At 39.8% G+C, this 20315-nt stretch overlaps 1 protein-coding gene across 1 annotated transcript in view; it reads right to left on the bottom strand.

The window, feature by feature from the left end:
- The window catches only part of sphkap (SPHK1 interactor, AKAP domain containing), an 80263-nt gene that overhangs the window by 32528 nt on the left and 27420 nt on the right, over nucleotides 1-20315 (bottom strand). The window contains exon 4 of the mRNA XM_069899114.1: nucleotides 468-527. Coding sequence (XP_069755215.1) covers nucleotides 468-527 — 60 coding nt within the window. The remainder of the gene's footprint in view (nucleotides 1-467; nucleotides 528-20315) is intronic.

Raw genomic sequence — 20315 nt, 5'->3', positions numbered from 1 at the left:
CAGGTCAGACAGTACTTACAGAATGATAAAGAAGGTTAAGTTTAGGACAACTTCTCATGAGAACTTTCATCAAAGATTATTGATTAAGTTTACATAGGTTGGCACCACTTAGTGGGCCGAAGGGCCTATTCTGTAATGTAATGTTCTAAATTTAAACTGATGAAAGATCATCACTGAATGATTAACTCCATTTCTCTCACCATACATAATGCCTGACCTGCAGGGATGAGTTTAATCTGGCATCATAGTCAGCGCAGACACCATGGACCTAACCCTGTTGCTATGTTGCACCTATCTCATGTTCAATTAGTGACATTCCACACAATTTTATCCAAAACCCAAAGTCCATGCTGAAATAAACAGAAGATAAATTCAGATAAAGATGTTGAGCTCATCCTAGCCAATATCTCACAGGGCCACATTTGTTCTCAAGCTTTTGGAGGGTAATTTTACTCTTGTTCTCTTACCTTTTGCAGTTCCTTACTTTTGAAGTTTGCATTCACTCCATCAAGGTTCACAAAACAGATCTAGAGAGATGACAACAACATCTGACCAGCTCATAAAGAATCAAATAGCTTAGGGTTTATAGGAAAAGTGCAGAAAAGGTCAAGAATTATGACTTTAAACGTAAAGGGCGTGAGTACTGAGGAAAATTAGAGAACCTCAAGCCCTCGAAATAGGAAAATACAATCAAAAAAATGGATACAGCAGAATAGGACATTTTGGCCAAACACACTTACTGAAAGAGCCATTCAATTAGATTTGTTCTCCAATTTCTTATATTCCTTCAAATAATCTTCTCCAAATACTTATCCATTTTTTCCTACATTATTACCAAACCTGCTTCCTCAGTCTTTCAGTTACCTTAATTCTTGAGGATGTAGAAAGGTAGAGCAGAACCAGTCGATGTCATGAATTGAATTTTTAAAATGTCACATACACTGAAATATAGTGAAAAGCTTTGCATTGCACGTTCCCAAGTCAATTCAACCTGTTCTACATGAAGCAGTTCAAAAGACAGTAAAACCCCTGGGGATTGGTAGATACCAAATGAGTGAATTTTCCAGTTGCTTGAGATTGCATATTGTGTGATTGACAAAGTAATGGCGAGGTGCACCAATTTTAAACTTCTGTACTTTTAAAATCTATTTATCTTCTGCGATATTTTTGCTGGTGAAGTTGCCGGTTGCTATGATTCAAGATTACAGGAATTTGATTGTAAAAAAAAGTGTAGCGTATAGTGTAACAGAAAAAATGTTCTGTTAGAATGGTTGGAGTGAATGTAAAAAGAGGATCTGATGGGAGCAGCACATTCTGATGCCACTTTTTAAATTAAAGTGTTTCAGTGCGCAATTTGCAGCATGTTCTAGTCCTAGGTACCAATAGAAACAACTCAGAATCAGAGAGGAGCTTTTACCTGCCGACCTTCTATCTGAGAAAGGGTGGGGCATTTTTTACAGGGCAGGGAAACAATCGGATCGACATCAATGAGAGGGAAACTGCAGCTGCTATTTTGGAAGTTGTCAACCAAAGAGTTTAAAGACCTGAGGACAGAGACAGATGCTCACTTTTGAGACCTTTCCTTCCAAAGGAGCCTTCGCCTTCTGTTCTGATCTATTACCATCTGTTTCTTGCCAGCCCATGGGATCAATGTTGGTAGCAGAGAGACCTATGGAAACGAGATCTCCTCAGCTGGTTTTTTAATGTAATGCCGTTGTCAAAGAGTGGACAGCCATCTGTCCCGTGTGTGGGGGAAGATCCTTGGAGATACTACTGTTTAGTGACAATCATAGGCTTCTCCACCTGATTTCTCAGTTTCATTTTACCATATTAATTCTTGCTGATTTCATGCAGTGAAGCCAAGAAAACAGATCCTAATAACAAAAGTATTTAATTTTTTTATGGATTCATGAATGACAAATATTAAATGTTTGATGCAATCGCTCTTACTTTCAATAAAGATGTGAGTATGATCCCATTGAATTGTAGTGAACCTAACAGTATAAAAGCATTGATTTGTTAGCAATAGAACCACTAATTTTACTGGGTTACAGGCTGGTGGAATTATTTCAAAGTTCAAAGTTCAGATTTATTGTCAGAGTACATACATCACATACAATCCTGAGATATTTCCTGCAGGTGAAGCAGAATTATTACTTATTGGTCATGCAAAAAACTGTACCCAAGAAGATACATGTAAACAAATAAAGAAGTGTAAACAATCTGACTGTGCAATACAGAGAGAATTTTTAAAAAATCAATAAAGTGTAAAAGTGCGAGTCCTTAAATGAGTCCCTGATGGAGTTTGTTGTTGAGGAGTCTGATGGTGGAGGGGTAGCAGCTGTTCCTGAACCTGGTGGTGTGAGTCTTGTGGCACCTAGACCTCTTTCCTGATGGCGGGAACGAGAACAGAGCATGTGCTGGGTGATGTGGATCTTTGATAATTGCTGCTGCTCTCTGAAGGCAGCATTCTCTGTCGATATTTTTGATGATGGGGAGTGTTTTGCCTGTGATGTCCTGGGCTGTGTCCACTATCTTTTGCAGGGGTTTCCACTCAGGGGTATTGGTGAACTATACTCGTCCATGATCCAGCCGGTCAGCACACTTTCCACCATACATCTGTCGAAATTTGCCAGGGTTTCAGATATCATACCAAGCCTCTGCAAACTCCTAAGGAAGTAGAGGTGCTGATGTGCTTTCTTCGCGACTGTAGGGTTTGTAGTGTTTTCAGACTGCGTTCTCAGTCAATGGGTCACATTGCAAACCAGCGGGCCCCCCAAATATAGCAGGAGCACAAGATTCTGCAGATGTCAGAATTTGTCAATATGTCAGCAGAATCAGGAGGAGAGAAGGAATGGTCAACATTTCAAGCCGAAACTCTTCATCAGGACTAAGGAAAGTTAGGATAGAAGTAATGTAAAGAGGACAGGATGAGACAGAGTCCCAGCATGGGACTGGCTCTTCCCTCCCACCTTCTCCTCTTGACACTGTTGGGTTGCTCATCTGTCTTAAGATGGTGGCACTCCTGGAGCTGCTGTTTAACTCTTCAGCTGTTGTCTCCCAATCAATCGTCACCCCATGTGCAAAAATCATCACCGTTCTGAGCATTTGTGCTGAAAATCCCTGTGCAAATCTTTATTAAATATCCAATGAAAAGCCAGATAGGAAAGCCCCAGCAATACCTTTAACCACCATAATAACCAACTCCTTTAACGTTCAGACAGAGTGTGCAGCTTCTTATCAAAGCACATTCATGTTAGTGAAAATAGGTTCAACCTAGATTTACAGGGAGCCAACAAAGTTTAGGGTTAGGAAGAGAAACTTTGGAAATTATGGCTTTCTCTTTCCCAGAGATGAGAAAGTCAAGGAGTGATGTGAGGGAATGTTTTGAAGCTTTTGAAGGGTGTGTGATAGGCAGTGATAGATTGTGTACCTTTATGACCCTGCTGAGTAAAAGAACTAAATCATCTACTTGCTGCCACAACTTTGGTGAGGTGAAAAAACTCCTGCCTTTTGGCTATGCTTCTGACTATAATGGATTTTGTGCGGTTGGTTGATTTATATCATGTTGTGGATTCATAGGGGAGCTTCTGCCTGATTTGAGAGAACAGTTTTCGAGCCATGGGCAATTGCCATGGTCTCGTTCCAACCGAGCATGGCGTGCTACTTATATCCTCCAAGGAAACATGTTGGTCAGTTTTGTATTTTAAAAAAAATCTTATTTGAAGGATTGCAATCAGTCACACAATGTAGCAATTTAGATATTCACCAGAAGTGAAAATAAGCGGCTACATACTGGTGTGGTAAACTGGTTAGAAAGTTGCCAGCATATTGTACAATGGGTTAAATTGGCAAAGTTAGCAATATGACCAGACAACAATGAAATTTCAATGACTTTCATCCCTCGTGCCTGTATTAAAATATTGCCAACATTCTAAGGTCTTGGCATGTATACAAAACATTTTTTCTCTCTCTCATTATTGTTGTCTGAAGAGGGTACACAAAATCATTGAGGACCCCTTCCACCCTGCACTCAGCATCTTTCAGTTGCTCTGAAAGTTCTCATATAGGAGAACTCGGCTGAGAAACAGCTTCTTCCCACGGGCAGTGAAAATTCTGAGCGACCAAAGGAATTTCTCACACCAACCATCCCAGACTCTCATATTCACGAAGCAATAATTTTTTATTTATTTGTATATAGGGATACTTTTCCTGCATGTGTACTTTATCTGATTGGGTGTCTGCGTGCTTTGCACCGTGGACCGGAGAACACTATTTCGTCGGGTCGTACTTGTGATTTAAACTATTTGAGATTTTCCAACCACCTGATAAAATGTCTTTGAGCTGAGAAGTCATCTCCTGTTTTCCTCGTTGCAGGTGCTGCCTGCTTTTGAGTCTCTACAATACATTATATGTTTATTTTCGATTTTCACACCCAAGGTATTCAGCTTTTGCATTTCCCATGATTGACATATTCTAGAATATGTGTACGTGTACAACAGCTACAGATGCTCAGTTTCACTCGAGATTATTGGAGTTAATCCCGGAAACTTTCAAATGTCACAAAATCTATTTGAGATACTCAAATTATTGCAAAGCTTTGCAGAGGGTGAGCTGACATTATGGAAGGATGAATGTACATGGACAAATGATGCACTTTACTACTCGCTTTGCAATCCAATTTCACATTCTAATGCACAACATAACAATGCAAAACTATTGATGTCATAAAGATGTATTGAACTCATCTGAAGCTTAGAAATAGTATCAAGATAAAATATTAGGTTGAATTAATATTCATGCAGTAATGCGTAATAAATTTCTTTCTTTGATTTTTAGCTATTTGTCATCTCGGAGGTATTGATGCATGGTATCTTGTTTGATTACTTTGTTCAATCATTTACTGGGCTGATGGGTTCAGTGAGTTTATTCCAGCCTTTTGATTTAGTCTCACGATCCCATGCTAATTATTTTGTATTTATTTACATTGAAATGCATTTACCATCACCAGCTTAGTTTCAGAAAAGGTTGCAAACAATTTTTAATTTACAATTATTTGGATTATTTGGTTTCCTTTAATTATCATTTTTATTATCTACCACTCAAAATCAAAAAATAAAAACACATAAATTGTTAAACCTAATACAATAGGTTTCATAACCATTAAATTCTGGGTGTAGTGAAAACAGAAACTATTCAGCAAATCAGCCAAGCATATTTTGCTGTTAAATTCTGGTCTGAATTTCCTGTAGGGCATTGCATGGCACATGAAAGAAGAGTGTAATAAATCAGCACTAGTGAATTCTTTTGGGTTTTCAAATGTCGATGAAATTAGTTCACTGTGGATCAGTTGTTTGAAAGGACTTTTCAACATTCAGTACTGGATAAAAGAGTTTGGTCGATAGAGAAACGGCACCCATTCAAACAAGTCACTATGTCTCAACCACATCAAGTATAAACTTGCACAATGAATGACATGAAGAGAAGTCCTGACAGGAATTCATCTTTTTAAAACTTAAATATTGCCAGTAAAAGGACTATAGGATTCACAAACTGATCTGATCACAGAAAGCATCGGGAAATATGACAGAGCCCAGCTGATGATGTTGTCTTATTTGTCCTTAGTTTCACTATAATCCACCCCAGGCCAATGCCACACAAATATCTAATGTTAATGTCAATACATCCACTTAAATAGGATGGCAACATGGATGAATTTCATAATTTCTGCTGAGAAAGATAGAAAGATTTGCTTTTATGTAGCACCATTCATGTCTTTTCAGCTTATTCTGATGGGTTTAACAGCTGGCACTATATTTTTGAAATGTCATAATTAATGAAGCGTGTGACATCCAATGTTCACAAAGTAAGGTCCTACAAACTGAAATGTGATAATGTAATAATGGCCATTGATGTTTCCTTCTTTTCTGCAAAATATTGTTGCGACATAGTGTAGAGCTCGTCGAAAGAACCAAAGACTTGTTGATCCAAACCAAGGCTTTTATTAGCAAAAGACAGGAGCTCTTCACAGGTGGCCGACCAGTCCGGAATGATCCGACCTGGCTAGGGACACAACCCTTTAAGGCCCAGACTGTAGGCGTGGCTTAGCTCTCAGCCAATCGCTGTAAGCACAGTCACTACACTCTAGATACTGGAACTATATACATTGGTGATAGGTCTGTACTATCACACACAGTTAGTGTGGTGGTTAGCACAATGCTATTACAGTGCCAGTGGCCTGGGTTCGAATCCTGCGCTGTCCATAAGGAGTTTCTACATTCCCTCTGTATCAGCGTGGGATTCCTCCAAGTGCTCTGGTTTCCTCCTACATTCCAAAAATGTATGGGGTTCATAGGTTACATGGGTGTCTTTGGGCGATGCCGTCTCATGGGCCAGGAGGGCCCTGTTCTGGTGCTGTATCTCAAAAAAAAATTTTAAAGTTAAAAAAATTAATATTTTGTATTCTACTTTCCTTTAAAAGAACAGCTTAATATCCCATCAAAAAGACAGCACCCCAAGCAGGGTAGCATTCCCTCAATACGGCACGGAACATCAAGATGTATTTACGTGGGCTAGTAATTGAAGTGCTCCGCTCTAGCAGGTAAGGGCAATGAAATGTGACTTTAATTACACCTAGCAGTAAGAGGAACTGCATGTCATGGATGTGAGGATGGCACAATAGGACTGCAGGAGGTGTAGCCACTCCACAACTCCAGTGACCAGTTCTATCTGTCATCTATGTGAAGATTGTGCCTGTGAGTGAACAGGTGATTCCCATGAGCTCCAGGTTTCTTCTGCTTCAAAAAAAATACCATCATGTTGGTGGTTAATTGACAAATTTTTAAATGAGCTCATCCAGGTCTTTTGTAGGAGATGAGGGGGGAGGAGAGTTGGAGGAGTTAATGGATTTGTGTGAGAAAATGGGTTATTGGGAAATATGGGAGAATGGAATTGCTCCAAGAATTGGCATGGATGCAATGGGCTGAATGGCATCTTTCTAATTTGCAAGGAAATATAAAATGTAATCATGCAACAAGAGTTAAGTTTGATAAATAACCTCTAATTGTCTCAATTTTCAATTGACCTGTTCAACAGCCTGATAATCCTGAATCATCAATTTCCAATCATCAATTCTGACTGACTAATTAATTAACCACAAGTCTGCCTAGGATTGTCTGACTAATCCTTATGCTTGGCACTTTAGCGGTTTCTGGGCTTAACGAAAAGTTCAATAATTTCAGGTAACGAGAATTTTCTGTTTTTTTATTTAAAAATGGTCACTAGCTAAATTTCTGTCATTTGGAAATTTCAGTAATAATTCTGTTTCTCCTATTTTATTCTTTTTTTGGCCAATCGATTATTTCTTTACTCTTTTTCCTACTTCTCTGTTACACCTCCTTTCCACCTTATCACAAAACTTCCCTCTTGTTATCTTATTTGTTCCTATTTTTCTTTTTTTATAATCTGTTTTCAGCTAACAATAAATGCTCCAATAAAAGATTATTGAACTGAAATGCTAATTCTGTTTTCCTTCCTTCCAAGATGCTGGCTGGCTTACTGAATATTTCCATTATTTTCTATTATATGTTCTGTTATATCTGCCATCTATAAAATTTGCTTTTGTTTGTGTTATTCATATGATTCTATCATCGATCCTCCTCCTCTGGTGACTAACAAACCCATTTTGATGCTTTCCTCTGAAAAATGACAAGTATCATCAATCCCGACATTTGTGTATCATTTTCATAATGGCATTGATGAGGAACACTGATACTCCAATGGATAACATTTATTAAGCTCTACATTTAGGCATCTGAATACCTAGGAATAAATCATCAAGGATCCACACCACCCAGCACACGCTCTGTTCTCACTGGTACCATCTGGAAAAAAGGTCTAGGTGCCACAAGACTCACACCACCAGGTTCAGGAACAGCTGCTACCCTCCACCATCAGACTCCTCAACAACAAATTCAATCAGGGACTCAGTTAAGGACTCTTACTTGTGCACTTTATTGATTTTTTAAAAATCTGTATTGCACAGTTGGTTTGTTTATATTCATTATCTATTTACAAATCTTTATTTGTTTGCATGCTTATGCTGTGTATAGTTTTTTTTGTCCTACCAATGGAGGTAATTCTGCCTCACCCACAGATAAAGAATCTTAGGGTGGTAAGTGATGTCATGTATGTATTCTGATAATAAATCTGAAAGTACCACTACACCTAATGTATCTTACCACAGGTTAAATGAAGGATTTGCACTTTGCTGGTACATCAATGATCTCTCTTCTTCTCTGCTTCCTCGTTTCTCCTTTTCCTCCCATATGGAACAGAAAGCAATGTATCCAGGACCCTGAGCATCCTGGCCTGGAACAAAATTATCTGCCTAATGAGGTCTTAATTGTAATATTCATTATTGTGAACCTCCAAGTCAGGACAAATGAACATGCATTTCTCTCAAGGCAAATATTTTTTATGACCACATTCTGTGAAATACAAGAGTTCTTTTCAGCCTTTAGACTCGACCCTTCATTACTACTCAAGTGTATTTTTTGGAAGAACGAATGTTGTTATTTGGTATCAATCAAATCTAAATCTCAGAGTCATCTATCAGCAGTTCTTCAACTTCTCACCATCTGGCTGTGCTTTTAGATGACGACAGCATTTGTTCTACTCTGAAGCAGAGAGATGCTTAATTAAGCTTTAAAAATTAAAGCGCTGCACATATTCACTGCCTATCGTAAGCTGATACAGTGTTAACAGAGCTACAAGCAGTTTGCATTAGTAAAGGGATAACTCTTCAGAAATAGATCAAGGTGGGAATGGTTGATGTCGAGATTATACCCATGTGGAATATAACTTCAGCAATTATGCAAAAAAACATGCAACTCTAATTACATATTTACTACTTAGAAATTCATTACTGATTGGTTTACAAATCGATTATATAGCCGTATCTTCACAATTCAATCCACCTCTGTTCACTGCTCTGGTTTAGATTGAATTTATACACATACAGTATTTGCTGATTGATTCTGGAATGAACGTTGACTTTGGGTGCGAATGAAGCAGTCAAAAGAGCATAGCAATTTCTAGATTTATGGCCATCATTTGAACCTTCATTTTGAATTACAAGCCTTTTAATCATCTTGGCAAATATGACCTTTAAAACAATGTGTATTGATTGCAATAAAAAGCTTATCATCAAAACAGCACTGATTGACGAGAGCAAAACACTAATGGGCTAATGTTATGCAAAAGAATATTGAGACTCGGTCACATAAAACAGAAAATTGAATTCAATATGAGACTAAAAGTAAATAGACCAAACCTCATTTTTGAGTCATTTTGCTTTGGAACAGGTCTTTTGGAGCAACTTGTACAAGCCAACTTTTATGTGAAATCGATGAAATAATTTGTAATATTCTGGTATTTTATGAATATTTGTCGATTGATCTAAAAACAAGTAGGATTAAATGGTATGCTTGAACCTCTTCTTTCTGCTTCTCCTTATGCACGAAATTCTACAACTGCTTTCATTCCAATCACACTCCATGGAGGATAGAAATCTACTGCTCTTTCTTTTTTCACTTCAATAGGATTGTTTGTAAAGATATAAAAGTAATTGTGGTATTCAAAGTGAGGAAACATCTCTGATCTTTGCAAATTTGTAAATGGTCTCACTTTTGACTCAATTCTCCCAAGATTGTCTTCAAATCTCAGCAAAATATCACTTTACTATTTTAACTCTGCCACATCCGGAGTCATTTTTGGACTTACACACACACACACACACACACACACACACACACACACACACACACACACACACACACACACACACACACACACACACACACACACACACTTGTTAGGCAAATTGCTCAGGGAAATTTACTGAGGGGTAAGTAGAGTCTTCTGGTCTATATTCAGCAGAAGTAGTTAGCAATAATACAAGTTAAAAACACACAAAAATACTGGAGCAACTCAGCCGGTCTCTCAACAACCATAGGAGGTAAAGATATATCACCCACATTTCAGGCCTGAGCCCTTCTTCCTGGAAAATGAGAAAAGAATAGGAAGATGTCAGAATAAAGACAGGACTGGCAGGGGAAGGAGTCCAGTCCGAAAAAAGGTGTTAATTGGATATCATAAGGGGAGAAATGATTTTGCCTCTGTGAAATGAGACAGAGGGAAAAGGGGAGTGAGTGAGAGAGAGAGAAAGAGAGAGAGAGAGAGAGAGAGAGAGAACTGGGGGTAGAGTGACATGAGGAAGAAAAGGGGAAGGGGTGCTAATGGAAACCAGAGAAATCGATGTTAATGCCATCCAGTTGGAGGGTGGCCAGATGGAAGAGGAAGTGTTGTTCCTCCAATTTGTGGGAGGTCTCTGTCTGGCAGTGCGTGAGACAATGGATAGACATGTCGGCGAGGGAACGGGAAGGGGATTGAAATGAGTGGCCGCTGTTGCAGTGGGCAGAGCTGACGAGCTCAATGAAACGATTTCCCAGTGCATCTGCTGACTTTTGCGTTTCAAACAAGAAAGTCAGCAGACATTGCTCACTTGCAGTTAAGTGATTGATTTTAGAAATTATTACTTTCAGCTACTCTTTGATTTATGTGCTTCTGAGATTAGGTCCTGCAGCTCAGACTGGAAGCAGACAAGCACTTGTACTGATTGATTAAGCTGGGACCAGAATGAACCTGTTTGAAGTGTTTTATATTGATACAGTTAATGTTGAAATGGCTGTCGTTGATCAATGCTGCTTTATTATTTTACTCTTGTTTGCATTGATTTATTGGCATCTATTTTTCTTCTTTCCTTGTAATTATGACTAGCCCGTACAATAATAGCGGTGATGCTGGAACTGCTGTGTAATGGCAGCATTGCCACTGGTATGACCTGTGGAGAGCAGGGAATAGAGATACAGTGCTCCTCCCAGGCATAATTCCAATGCCATCCACAAATATGCTGATGACACCACAGTTCACAGCAGAATCACAAATGGCAATGGGGAAGTGTACAGGAGAGAGATAGATCAGCTCATTGAATGGGGTAACGACAACAACCTTGCGGTCAATGACAACAAAACCAAGGAGATGATTGCGGACTTTAGGAGGAAGTCAGGGGAACATAACCCAGTCCTCATTGAGGGCTCAGTTGTGGAGATGGTCAAGAACTTCAAATTTCTGGGTGTCACATCTCCGAGGATCTGTCTTGGAGATCACAAAGAAGGCTTTCCAGCGGCTATACTTTTTGAGGTTTCTGACCACCAAAGACTCTCGTAAACTTCTACAGGTGTACCGTGGATACCATTTTGGCTGGTTGCATCGCTGCCTGGTATGGGTGTGCTAACTTTCAGGGTTGTTAACTCAGCCTGTGACATCACAGGAACCAGACATCATTCCATCAAGGACATCTACGTGAGGCAGTGTCTTTAAAAAAGCAGCCTCTATCTTCAAAGAGCCCCCACCACCAAGGCCATGCCCTCTTCACTCTGCTACCATTGGGGGAAAAAGATATCGGAGCGTAAAGGCGAGTACTCAGCAGCACAAGGACAGCTTCTTCCCTGCTGCCATCAGATTCCTGAATAATCTTTTATTTCTTCTGATTTATGTTTTAGATGTCATAAGGAAGTTGGCTCCTACTTACATTCTACTTGATTATGTGAGACGGTGAGACCTTTTTGGTAGAGAATTAAGGAACCTTTAGAAGCTATTTTCAAATTTAAAATTTCACTTGATCCTTTGGTATTTTTATTGGGCTATATTAAGAAATTGAGCTTTGGAGTTAAAATTGAATAAATTTCGAATTGCTTATTTGAGATTAGCTTTAGATGGGGCTCGAAAATGTTTGGCAACTATCTGGAAAAATGAGACTAATTTGAGTATTCAAGAATGGCATTTGGAAATGAGATCTTGTATTCTGTTGGAAAAGATAACATATAATTTACGTAATAATTATTCTTTTTTTGTTAAAACCTGGAGCCCGTATATGGAATATATGAGGTTGAAACATTAATTTTTTTCCCAGGCATTGATGGTGGTGCCCCAAACTGAAGGGTGTTATGTTAATTGATCTCCTCTTCTTCCTTTCTTTATTTGGGTAGTTGGGGGGGGAGAGTGTTGGGAGGGTGGGGTGGGTTAAGATAGGGGGATGGGCAGTGGTAAGGTGTAAAAATGTTATGTACTTGTTTGTATTTTTATTGTATGATTTATTATGATTAAATACAATTTTCCAAAAAAATCAGATTCATGAATAATCAGTGAAATAAAGACACTGCCTTACTTTTTGAGGTGTCTGACCACCAAAGACTCTCGTAAACTTGTATTATTTTTTAATTTTTGTTATAGTCATGTTGTAAGATGGTTGTAATATGAATGCTTTTGCCACAAAACACCAAATTTCAAGACTTGTTCATGACAATAAATTCTGATTTTGAGTCTGACTGCCAACAGCTCAGCACAGGCCTTAAATGGCCTGTTAATTGAACTCCTTTGAAGAAGACCGCAGAGCCCACCTCACTGACAAAAGGCAAAGGAGGAAAAACCCAACACCCAACCCCAACCAACCAATTTTCCCCTGCAACCGCTGCAACCGTGTCTGCCTGTCCCGCATCGGACTTGTCAGCCACAAACGAGCCTGCAGCTGACGTGGACTTTTTACCCCCTCCATAAATCTTCGTCCGCGAAGCCAAGCCAAAGAAAGAATTGAACTGATGGTGGTTTTATTTTAAAAGATCTGCCACCATGGGGCCTGTACCCACGACGGCGGCCCACCTATGATCAGCAGCATCCATGAGGGGTTGCAGACTCCAGAGAAGCAGAGGACTGGTGCAGGACACCAAAAACCAGGAGAACACCTCCCCCAACCCCCCACTTGGGAAGGATAAGCAGAGGAGATGACCCATGGGATGGTGACCACGATAGCGGTCTGGTGAGGGACTCTGAGGCTGAAGAACACACAGGTTTGGCAACTGGAGGTAAGGAACATGCGCAAGCTGTGGGCTGCTGGCAACTGCAGTCGAGGGATTCATACCAGGCTGCGGACTGCTGGAGGCTGGCTCAAGGCTGGCTGAAGGGGTACCAGGTATTGGAACTGGGATGCGAGACGGCGCCGAGGGTGCTGAAGGTTGCCTGATAATGTCAAAGGTTTGGATCTGGAACTTGGGCTACTGATGGTTTGGACTGGACCCTGTGTGGCTGCATGGGCTGCGGGAGTACTGGAGGCGAATCCACGGACATCTGGGGACTCTGAGGGGATTCTCTTTTGTTTCTCTTTTTCTGTCTGTAAGAGATGCTTCAGGCAATTTCTACCCATGATGAATCTGTCTGCCTTATGGCAGATGAAATCAAATTCCGTGCAATATTGCACGGTTTTTATTACATGACAATAAATGAATGTTGAATTAATTTGAGTTTTAGAAAAGTAAACAGGCTATTCATCCCACTAAGGCTCTCTAGCAAAGATTTCCATTGTTACTGAAAATCTTGCTCATCTAAATCCTACACTTGACCCTCTTCATTCTACTTCTATCTTCCTCAAGACAATTCCACTACTCCCTCCATTCTCATCATTCTCTGGGGAATGGGGAGGACCACAGCAGTTCTGCAGCATTTTTACTTCCCAAAAATTTAATTTCTTCGAGGCATTTAATTCTAGTCATACGCAGAAGTGCTTGCTTCTGTTCATTTCTCCCACAGGTGTTTATCTAACTTCCTGTGAAATGTATCTAAGTATTTCACTTCTACCACTGTTTATGACTGAGCTTTCCAAATTCTTACCACTCTCTGATTAAAAGTAGTTCCTGGATTCTTGTTTGGATTTACTGATGCTGTAGTCCATGGTTTGATTTTGGATAACACATAGCAGAAACATCTTCTTTACATTTAACTTTTCCAAACATTTTATAATCTTAAAGACCTCTATCAGATTACCCTTCAGGTTTCCTTTTTCCAGGGACAAGGAACGGTAACCTGATAAAATTTTCTTCATAAGCATGTCCTATAGGGTTTGGTATTTTGCTGGACATCTGAGGCTGAAGAACCTTGAGATGACTCAAGGCAAGGAACCCACGCAGGTGGCGGACTGCTGGTGACTGGCTGAAGGGTACCAGGTATCTGAGCTGGCATGTGAGAGGGTGCTGAGGGTGCTGGAAGCTTCCTGATAGCATCAGAGGTATGCCACTGGAGCTCGAGTTACAGATGGTTTAGACTGAAGGCTGTGTGGCCGTGGAGGCTGTGGGAGGGCTGGAGGAAAACCCATGGACTCTCAGTGACTCTGGGGTGACTCTCTTCTACTTCTTTTTCTCTGACTGGGAAATTTCTGCTGAGAGGGAATTGTTGTCTGCCTTACAGTAGATTAAAAGAAATTTTGTTTTAATGCACGACAATAAAATAATCTTGAATATTGAGTTTTCTCCAGTACCTCTACTTCCTTATTGTATCATGGTATGCTGAACTGTATGTCGTCTACATGTGTTCTAATCAAAGTTCAAAGTTCAGATTTATTCTCAGAGTACATCTAAGACATCACATGCACCCTTGAGATTCTTTCTCCTGTGGGCCAGACAGAATTTCTACTTGTCAGTAATGCAAAAAAAAAATTCAAGAAAAGATATGTATATGAAAGAGATAAATGTAAACAAAGAAAGAAATGCAAGCAACTGACCATACAATGCAGAAAATAAATATTCAATAATAAATAATATCCAATGTAAGAGTCCTTAAATGAGTAAGTTTGTTGTTTTGCAGTCTGATGGTGGAGGGGTAACAACTGTTCCTGACTCTTATGGCACCTATACCTCTTTATTGATGGCACCGGTGAGAACAGAACACGTGGGGTGTGGGTCCTTGGTGATTGCGGCTGGTCTCTTATGGCAACATTCCATATACATGTTCTAAATACTGGAAGAGTTCTGCCTGTGATCATTTGCCAATTACCTTTTGCAGGGCTTTCTGCTTGGAAGTATGGGTGCCCCCATACTAGGCCATGACGCAGCTGGTCAGCACACTTTCCACTGCACATCAGTAGAAGTTTGCCAAGATGTTTGATGTCGTACCAAACTTCTGCAAACTCTAGAGGAAGTCAAGGCACTAGCTTGCTTTCTTCACAATTACATTTTTATGTTGGTTTCATGAAAGGTCTTCAGAAATAATGACTCCCAGGAATTTAAATTTGCTCACCCTCTCCACTTCTGATCCCCCAGTGATCATTGGATCGTATACACCTGGATTTCCTTTTCAAAAGTCCACGATCAGGCCTTTGGTTTTGATAACATTGTTGCTGCACTATTCAGCCAAGTTTTCAATCTCTCTCCTGTTAGCTGACTCATCGGCCCTTTTTATACAACCCACTACCACGGTGTCATCAGCAAGTTTGTAGATGGTTTTATTGTTATACTGAGCCACTCAGTCATTGGTAAAGCAAATAGAGCAGGGGAGATTGTGGAGGAGGTGCTTTTTTTATTTTTTAAATTTAAATTTAGAGATTCAGCCATTTTGGCACATGTGTCCATGCTATCCAATTTACGCCCAATTAACCTACACCACTGGTAAGTTTCGAATGGTGGGAGGAAACCCACGCAGACACAAGGAGAACATACATACTTCTTACAGACAGCGCATTCTGACTAACTTCATCACAGTATCATGTGGCTGCTTCAGAGGAATAGATCAGAGTTCAATCTACAGGACCGTAAGAATGGCAAAGAGGATCACTGGAGATTCCCTTCCCTCATCAATGTGATCTACCAGGATCATAGTCTGAAGAGGACATGCAAAATCATTGAGGACCCCTTCCTCCCTGTATACAGCATCTTTCAGCTGCTCCCACTGGGAAAGAGGTACAGGAGTATCAGAGCCAGCACCACCGGGCTGAGGAACAGCTTCTTCTCATGGGCAGTGAGAACGCTGAACGACCAAAGGAACTGCTCACATTAACCGCGTGAGACTCTCATAGTTCGGAAACAATATTTATTTATTTATTTGTATATGCAAATACTTGTCCTGCATACATATTGTTTGACTGTATATGTCTTAAGTGTGGCTATGTGTCTGCGTGTTTTGCATTGAGGACCGGAGAATGCTGTTTTGTTGGTTTGTACTTGTGCAAACGGATGACAATAAACTTGACTTAACTAGACTTAAAATATTAGGATATAAAATTTTTTGAATTGTCCATTATTGTTTGGATAACAATCTTTTTTTTTTCAATCTTAAAGTACAAAATTTAGTTGGAAGTATTTGTTATTTGGAATATATTTATTTCCCCATCATGTGATCTAAACTTTCCTGCAATATTTCAGAAGAGGTTTTTTAATCAAAAATTTTCTGCAATAATATCAGCTCTCTGTCAAACTCAATCAATCAATGTATATTCCTCTGTTTTGAAATAGTTGCTGCATCTTCTCCATTGCTTGGACGAGCCTTGTCATCATTCTACTCAGAGTTACTTAAATCAGCCAGTATTAGTCCCCATTGTTTTCGTAAATTGCTCTTAACTGTTCATAGCTCCTCGGACTCTCTTCTCTTCTGGTGTCCTGTGCCATGATACCTGAACTTGTTTCTTAACTTTATCAATAATGATTCTGGCATTTCCCTAATATTCTAGGCAGCACTCTCGCCCCTCTTTGCAATCTAGTGCTGCAGTGAATCCTTCCACTGAAAATTCCATTTTCAACTCATATCTCCCTTAAAGATCTAGAAATGAGAAATATTAAGTAATCTTTCATGATGAGACGTAAGCTTCTTTTCTACTGCATTCTCTATATCCCATTTCTTCACAGTTACTAACATTTCTGTCTTTCTCATTTTGTGGTTAAATCTTTAGGTTTTTATTTTACAACCTTGCATTCTAAATCTAGAGATGTTTGAACAATTGGTTTCCTTATTATGGCCTTTCTTACCCTTCCAGCCCACACCATGGATTGAGCTCAATGACCTGCCCTTCACTCAGTACTACAACTATTGTCTTAATTTCTAACCAACTCCTGAGACATTGGTTCGACTCAGGTTATATTTTGTGCTCCCTTTTCCCAAAGGGTTATCTACTTTATGTCCTTCACAGAAATAGTACAAGTTGCTCTCTCCTGCAGAGGGCTATCTGTGTATCTCTTTTCCCTTTATATTTATTTTGCTTATTGTTTCTGGAAGGTTTTAAAAGATTGGAATTTTGAATAATTAGTTGTGATGTGAGCACTCTCATGTACCAATTAAGAACAAATATACATATAAAATCTGGATTAATAAAGGTTTCAGGGATTCATTACAATTCTATGTGAAGTTAACATGACTGCAGGCCTCAAATTCAATTTTTTTTTTGCTTGATATTGCTGTTGACATTTTTCAAAGGCATTTTATTATTAAAGGCACATTGATTTCTGTTTTTAGTCAGTGCCCAACGATGAAATTTTAAATTGAATTTCACTCTTTATTAGACATTCTACAGCAGAACACACAGGAATGAGACTAGAAATGAATCTTGGATTGGCGCTAATAGGTAAAAATGCCTGTGGGAACAGTTCCAAGTCCATTTTTACCCATGTGACATATTCACTACAGACATAAGCTATTTGTCTGTGTTGGTCCTTTTATCGTGTTGTCAATTAATGCAGGAGATGATAGGGAGTATGATAGGGTCCATCAACACAGAAGGTTGTGTGGAACCAGGAGATGATGACCTCCTCTCTGAAATGATGCATACTTCTTTATAATAGCTCACCAGCACTCCCCTCATGCAGTGCTGACTGGTTCCAATGACAGCTCATTGAAGTACAGCCAGTGGCCATGACTTTTTACTAACTATGGGTTGTCATGCTCATCCAGGGAGATGTCTGATCTCTATCACATGGGACAGCTTGATATTCCTCAGGGACAACAATATGTCATTAGAGACATCTTGAAATTCTCTTTCAGAAGATAAATGCAGTGCATGAGCGTATTTCTGTTCTCATTGAACAGTGAGATGCCATTTGCCACTGAGAAACTCAGTTTGCCAGGCACAGGAATGGTGAGTTCTTCTTAAATGAAGAAATGATGCATGTGAGCAGTTATGCAAGCAGGGTCATCACATGTGAACGCACCCCTCTTCTGTAGCAGATGCATGCCATCTCCCTCACTTTCCACTTGCACTTTGTGAGTAGAACCTATACTGAATAGAAGAAAGATGAATGAAAAGGTATAAGGGATGAGACTGCTGTGAACAATTGCTTAGGCTGAATGGCAGCAGAGAACCACCAATGTCTATCCAACACTGAGATAGCTCAGTTTGCAGTTCAGGACACTGATACCTTCTGCCCCCTCCAGCCCCTTTCCCCACATTTTTTTCCCAGCAAAAGGTAGTGGACACAGCCCAGGACATAACAAGCAAAACCCTCCCTACCATCGATAACATCTACAGGAAAGTGGTTGGAGAGCAGCAGCAATCATCAAAGATCGACATCACCCAGAACACGCTCTGTTCTTGCTGCTACCATCGGGAAAGAGTTAGAAGACTCGCACCAGCAGATTCAGGAACAGCTACCCCTTCTTCAACAACAACCTCAATCAGGGTCTCATTTAGGACTTTTATTTTTGCACTTTATTGATTTTTTTTCCTCTTTGTATTGCACAATTTGTTTATATTTCTTCATTTGTTTACATGTCGGGTTTTTTTTTGCACTACCAATTAGAGGTAATTCTGCCTCGTCCGCAGGAATGAGTATGTGCCCATGTGTCCGCAGGAATAAAGAATCTTAGCTCTGTCAATAAATCTGAAATTTCAAGTGCCCAACGGATAAACATTTTGAAATTTTGGGCATTGCCACATTTGATCTCAATAAGCTATTCACTCATAGAACAGTGAATTCGTATTCACAAACCCCATTCAGTGTTGTTTGTAAATAACCACAACCAGGTATTATAATGAAAAAAAAACTCTTTATTGACCCTTATGCAGAAATTCTTTGCTCAATTTGAGTGTAAAAAATTTTTCGCTCCCAGACCCCTACACACTTTTACAGTGTGGCTGCAGTTTAAATTGACCGCATGCATTCTGGAAGAAACTGAACTAATGAACACAATGGCCACCCATGTTCACCTCTGACAAACTCAACAAGAGGGCAGTGTAAATGTGCTTCATATGTAAACAACCACACCGGAGGTAAGTATGCAAGTTTTTTTAATGGAATTTTTCATTTATTTCTGTGTAAAAAAAAACTTAAATGTTTCGACTCAAAGCCTCCATTTCCCTTGAAGAAGTCATTCCACTATTTCTTTAACACAATGAGAAAGCTTGACACTGAAAGAGACTGGCTGTTATTTCAGAATCAGAATCAGATTTATTGTCACGAATAAGCCATGAAATTTGGTGTTTTGCGGTAGCATCAGACTGTAAATATACATATTATAACCATCTTACAACATTACTATAAAAAATTAATAAAATACTAATAACAATAATGGGGCATGAAAAGTAAGGTTCATCTGATGGCAGTGGGGAAGAAGCTGTCCTTGTGGCGCTGAGAGTTCATCTTTAGGCTCCTGTACCTTTTCCCCAATGGTAGCAGATGAAGAGGGTGGTGGGGGTCTTTGAGGATGGAGGCTGCTTTTTTAAGATACAGCCTCATGTAGATGTCCTTGATGGAATGAAGTTTGGTCCCTGTGTAATGTGTGTCGAAAGAACCAAAGACCAAAGAACCAAAGATCCAAACCAAGGCTTTTATTAACTAAAAGACTGGAACATATCACAAGTAGGTCGACCAGTCCAGAATGACCTGGTCTGCCTAGGAGCAATCCTTTAAGACCTCCCAGTAGGTGTAGCTACACTCTCAGCCAATCACAGTCATCCTACACTACCATCTGTACATACGTACATGTACACATTGGTGATAGAATCTGTACTATGACAGCCTGTATGTTGCAAGCCGAGTTAACAACCCTCTGGAGTTTATTCTTGTCCTGAGAGTTGGTGCCTCCATACCAGGCAGTGATGCATCCAGCCAGAATGCTCTCCACGGTACACCTGCAGAAGTTTACGTGAGTCTTCAGTGACATACTGAATCTCCTCAGACACTTAGAAAAATATAGACTCTGGCGAGCCGTCTTTGTGATTGCATCAGAGATGACGACACCCAGAAATTTGAAATTGTTGACCGTCTCCACTACTGAGCCCTCAATGAGGATTGGGTCATGTTCCGCTGACTTCCTGCTGAAGTCTGCAATCATCTCTGGTTTTGTTGACGTTGAGTGAAAGGTTGTTGTCATTACACCATTCAACGAACTGATCTATCTCCCCTTATTGCTGTTACGATTCTGCTGCCAACTGTGGTGTGCCA

The sequence above is a fragment of the Narcine bancroftii genome, chromosome 9 (assembly GCF_036971445.1).
Source record: "Narcine bancroftii isolate sNarBan1 chromosome 9, sNarBan1.hap1, whole genome shotgun sequence".
In the NCBI taxonomy this organism is placed as follows: domain Eukaryota; kingdom Metazoa; phylum Chordata; class Chondrichthyes; order Torpediniformes; family Narcinidae; genus Narcine; species Narcine bancroftii.
This window is presented reverse-complemented; position numbering and strand designations above follow the sequence as displayed.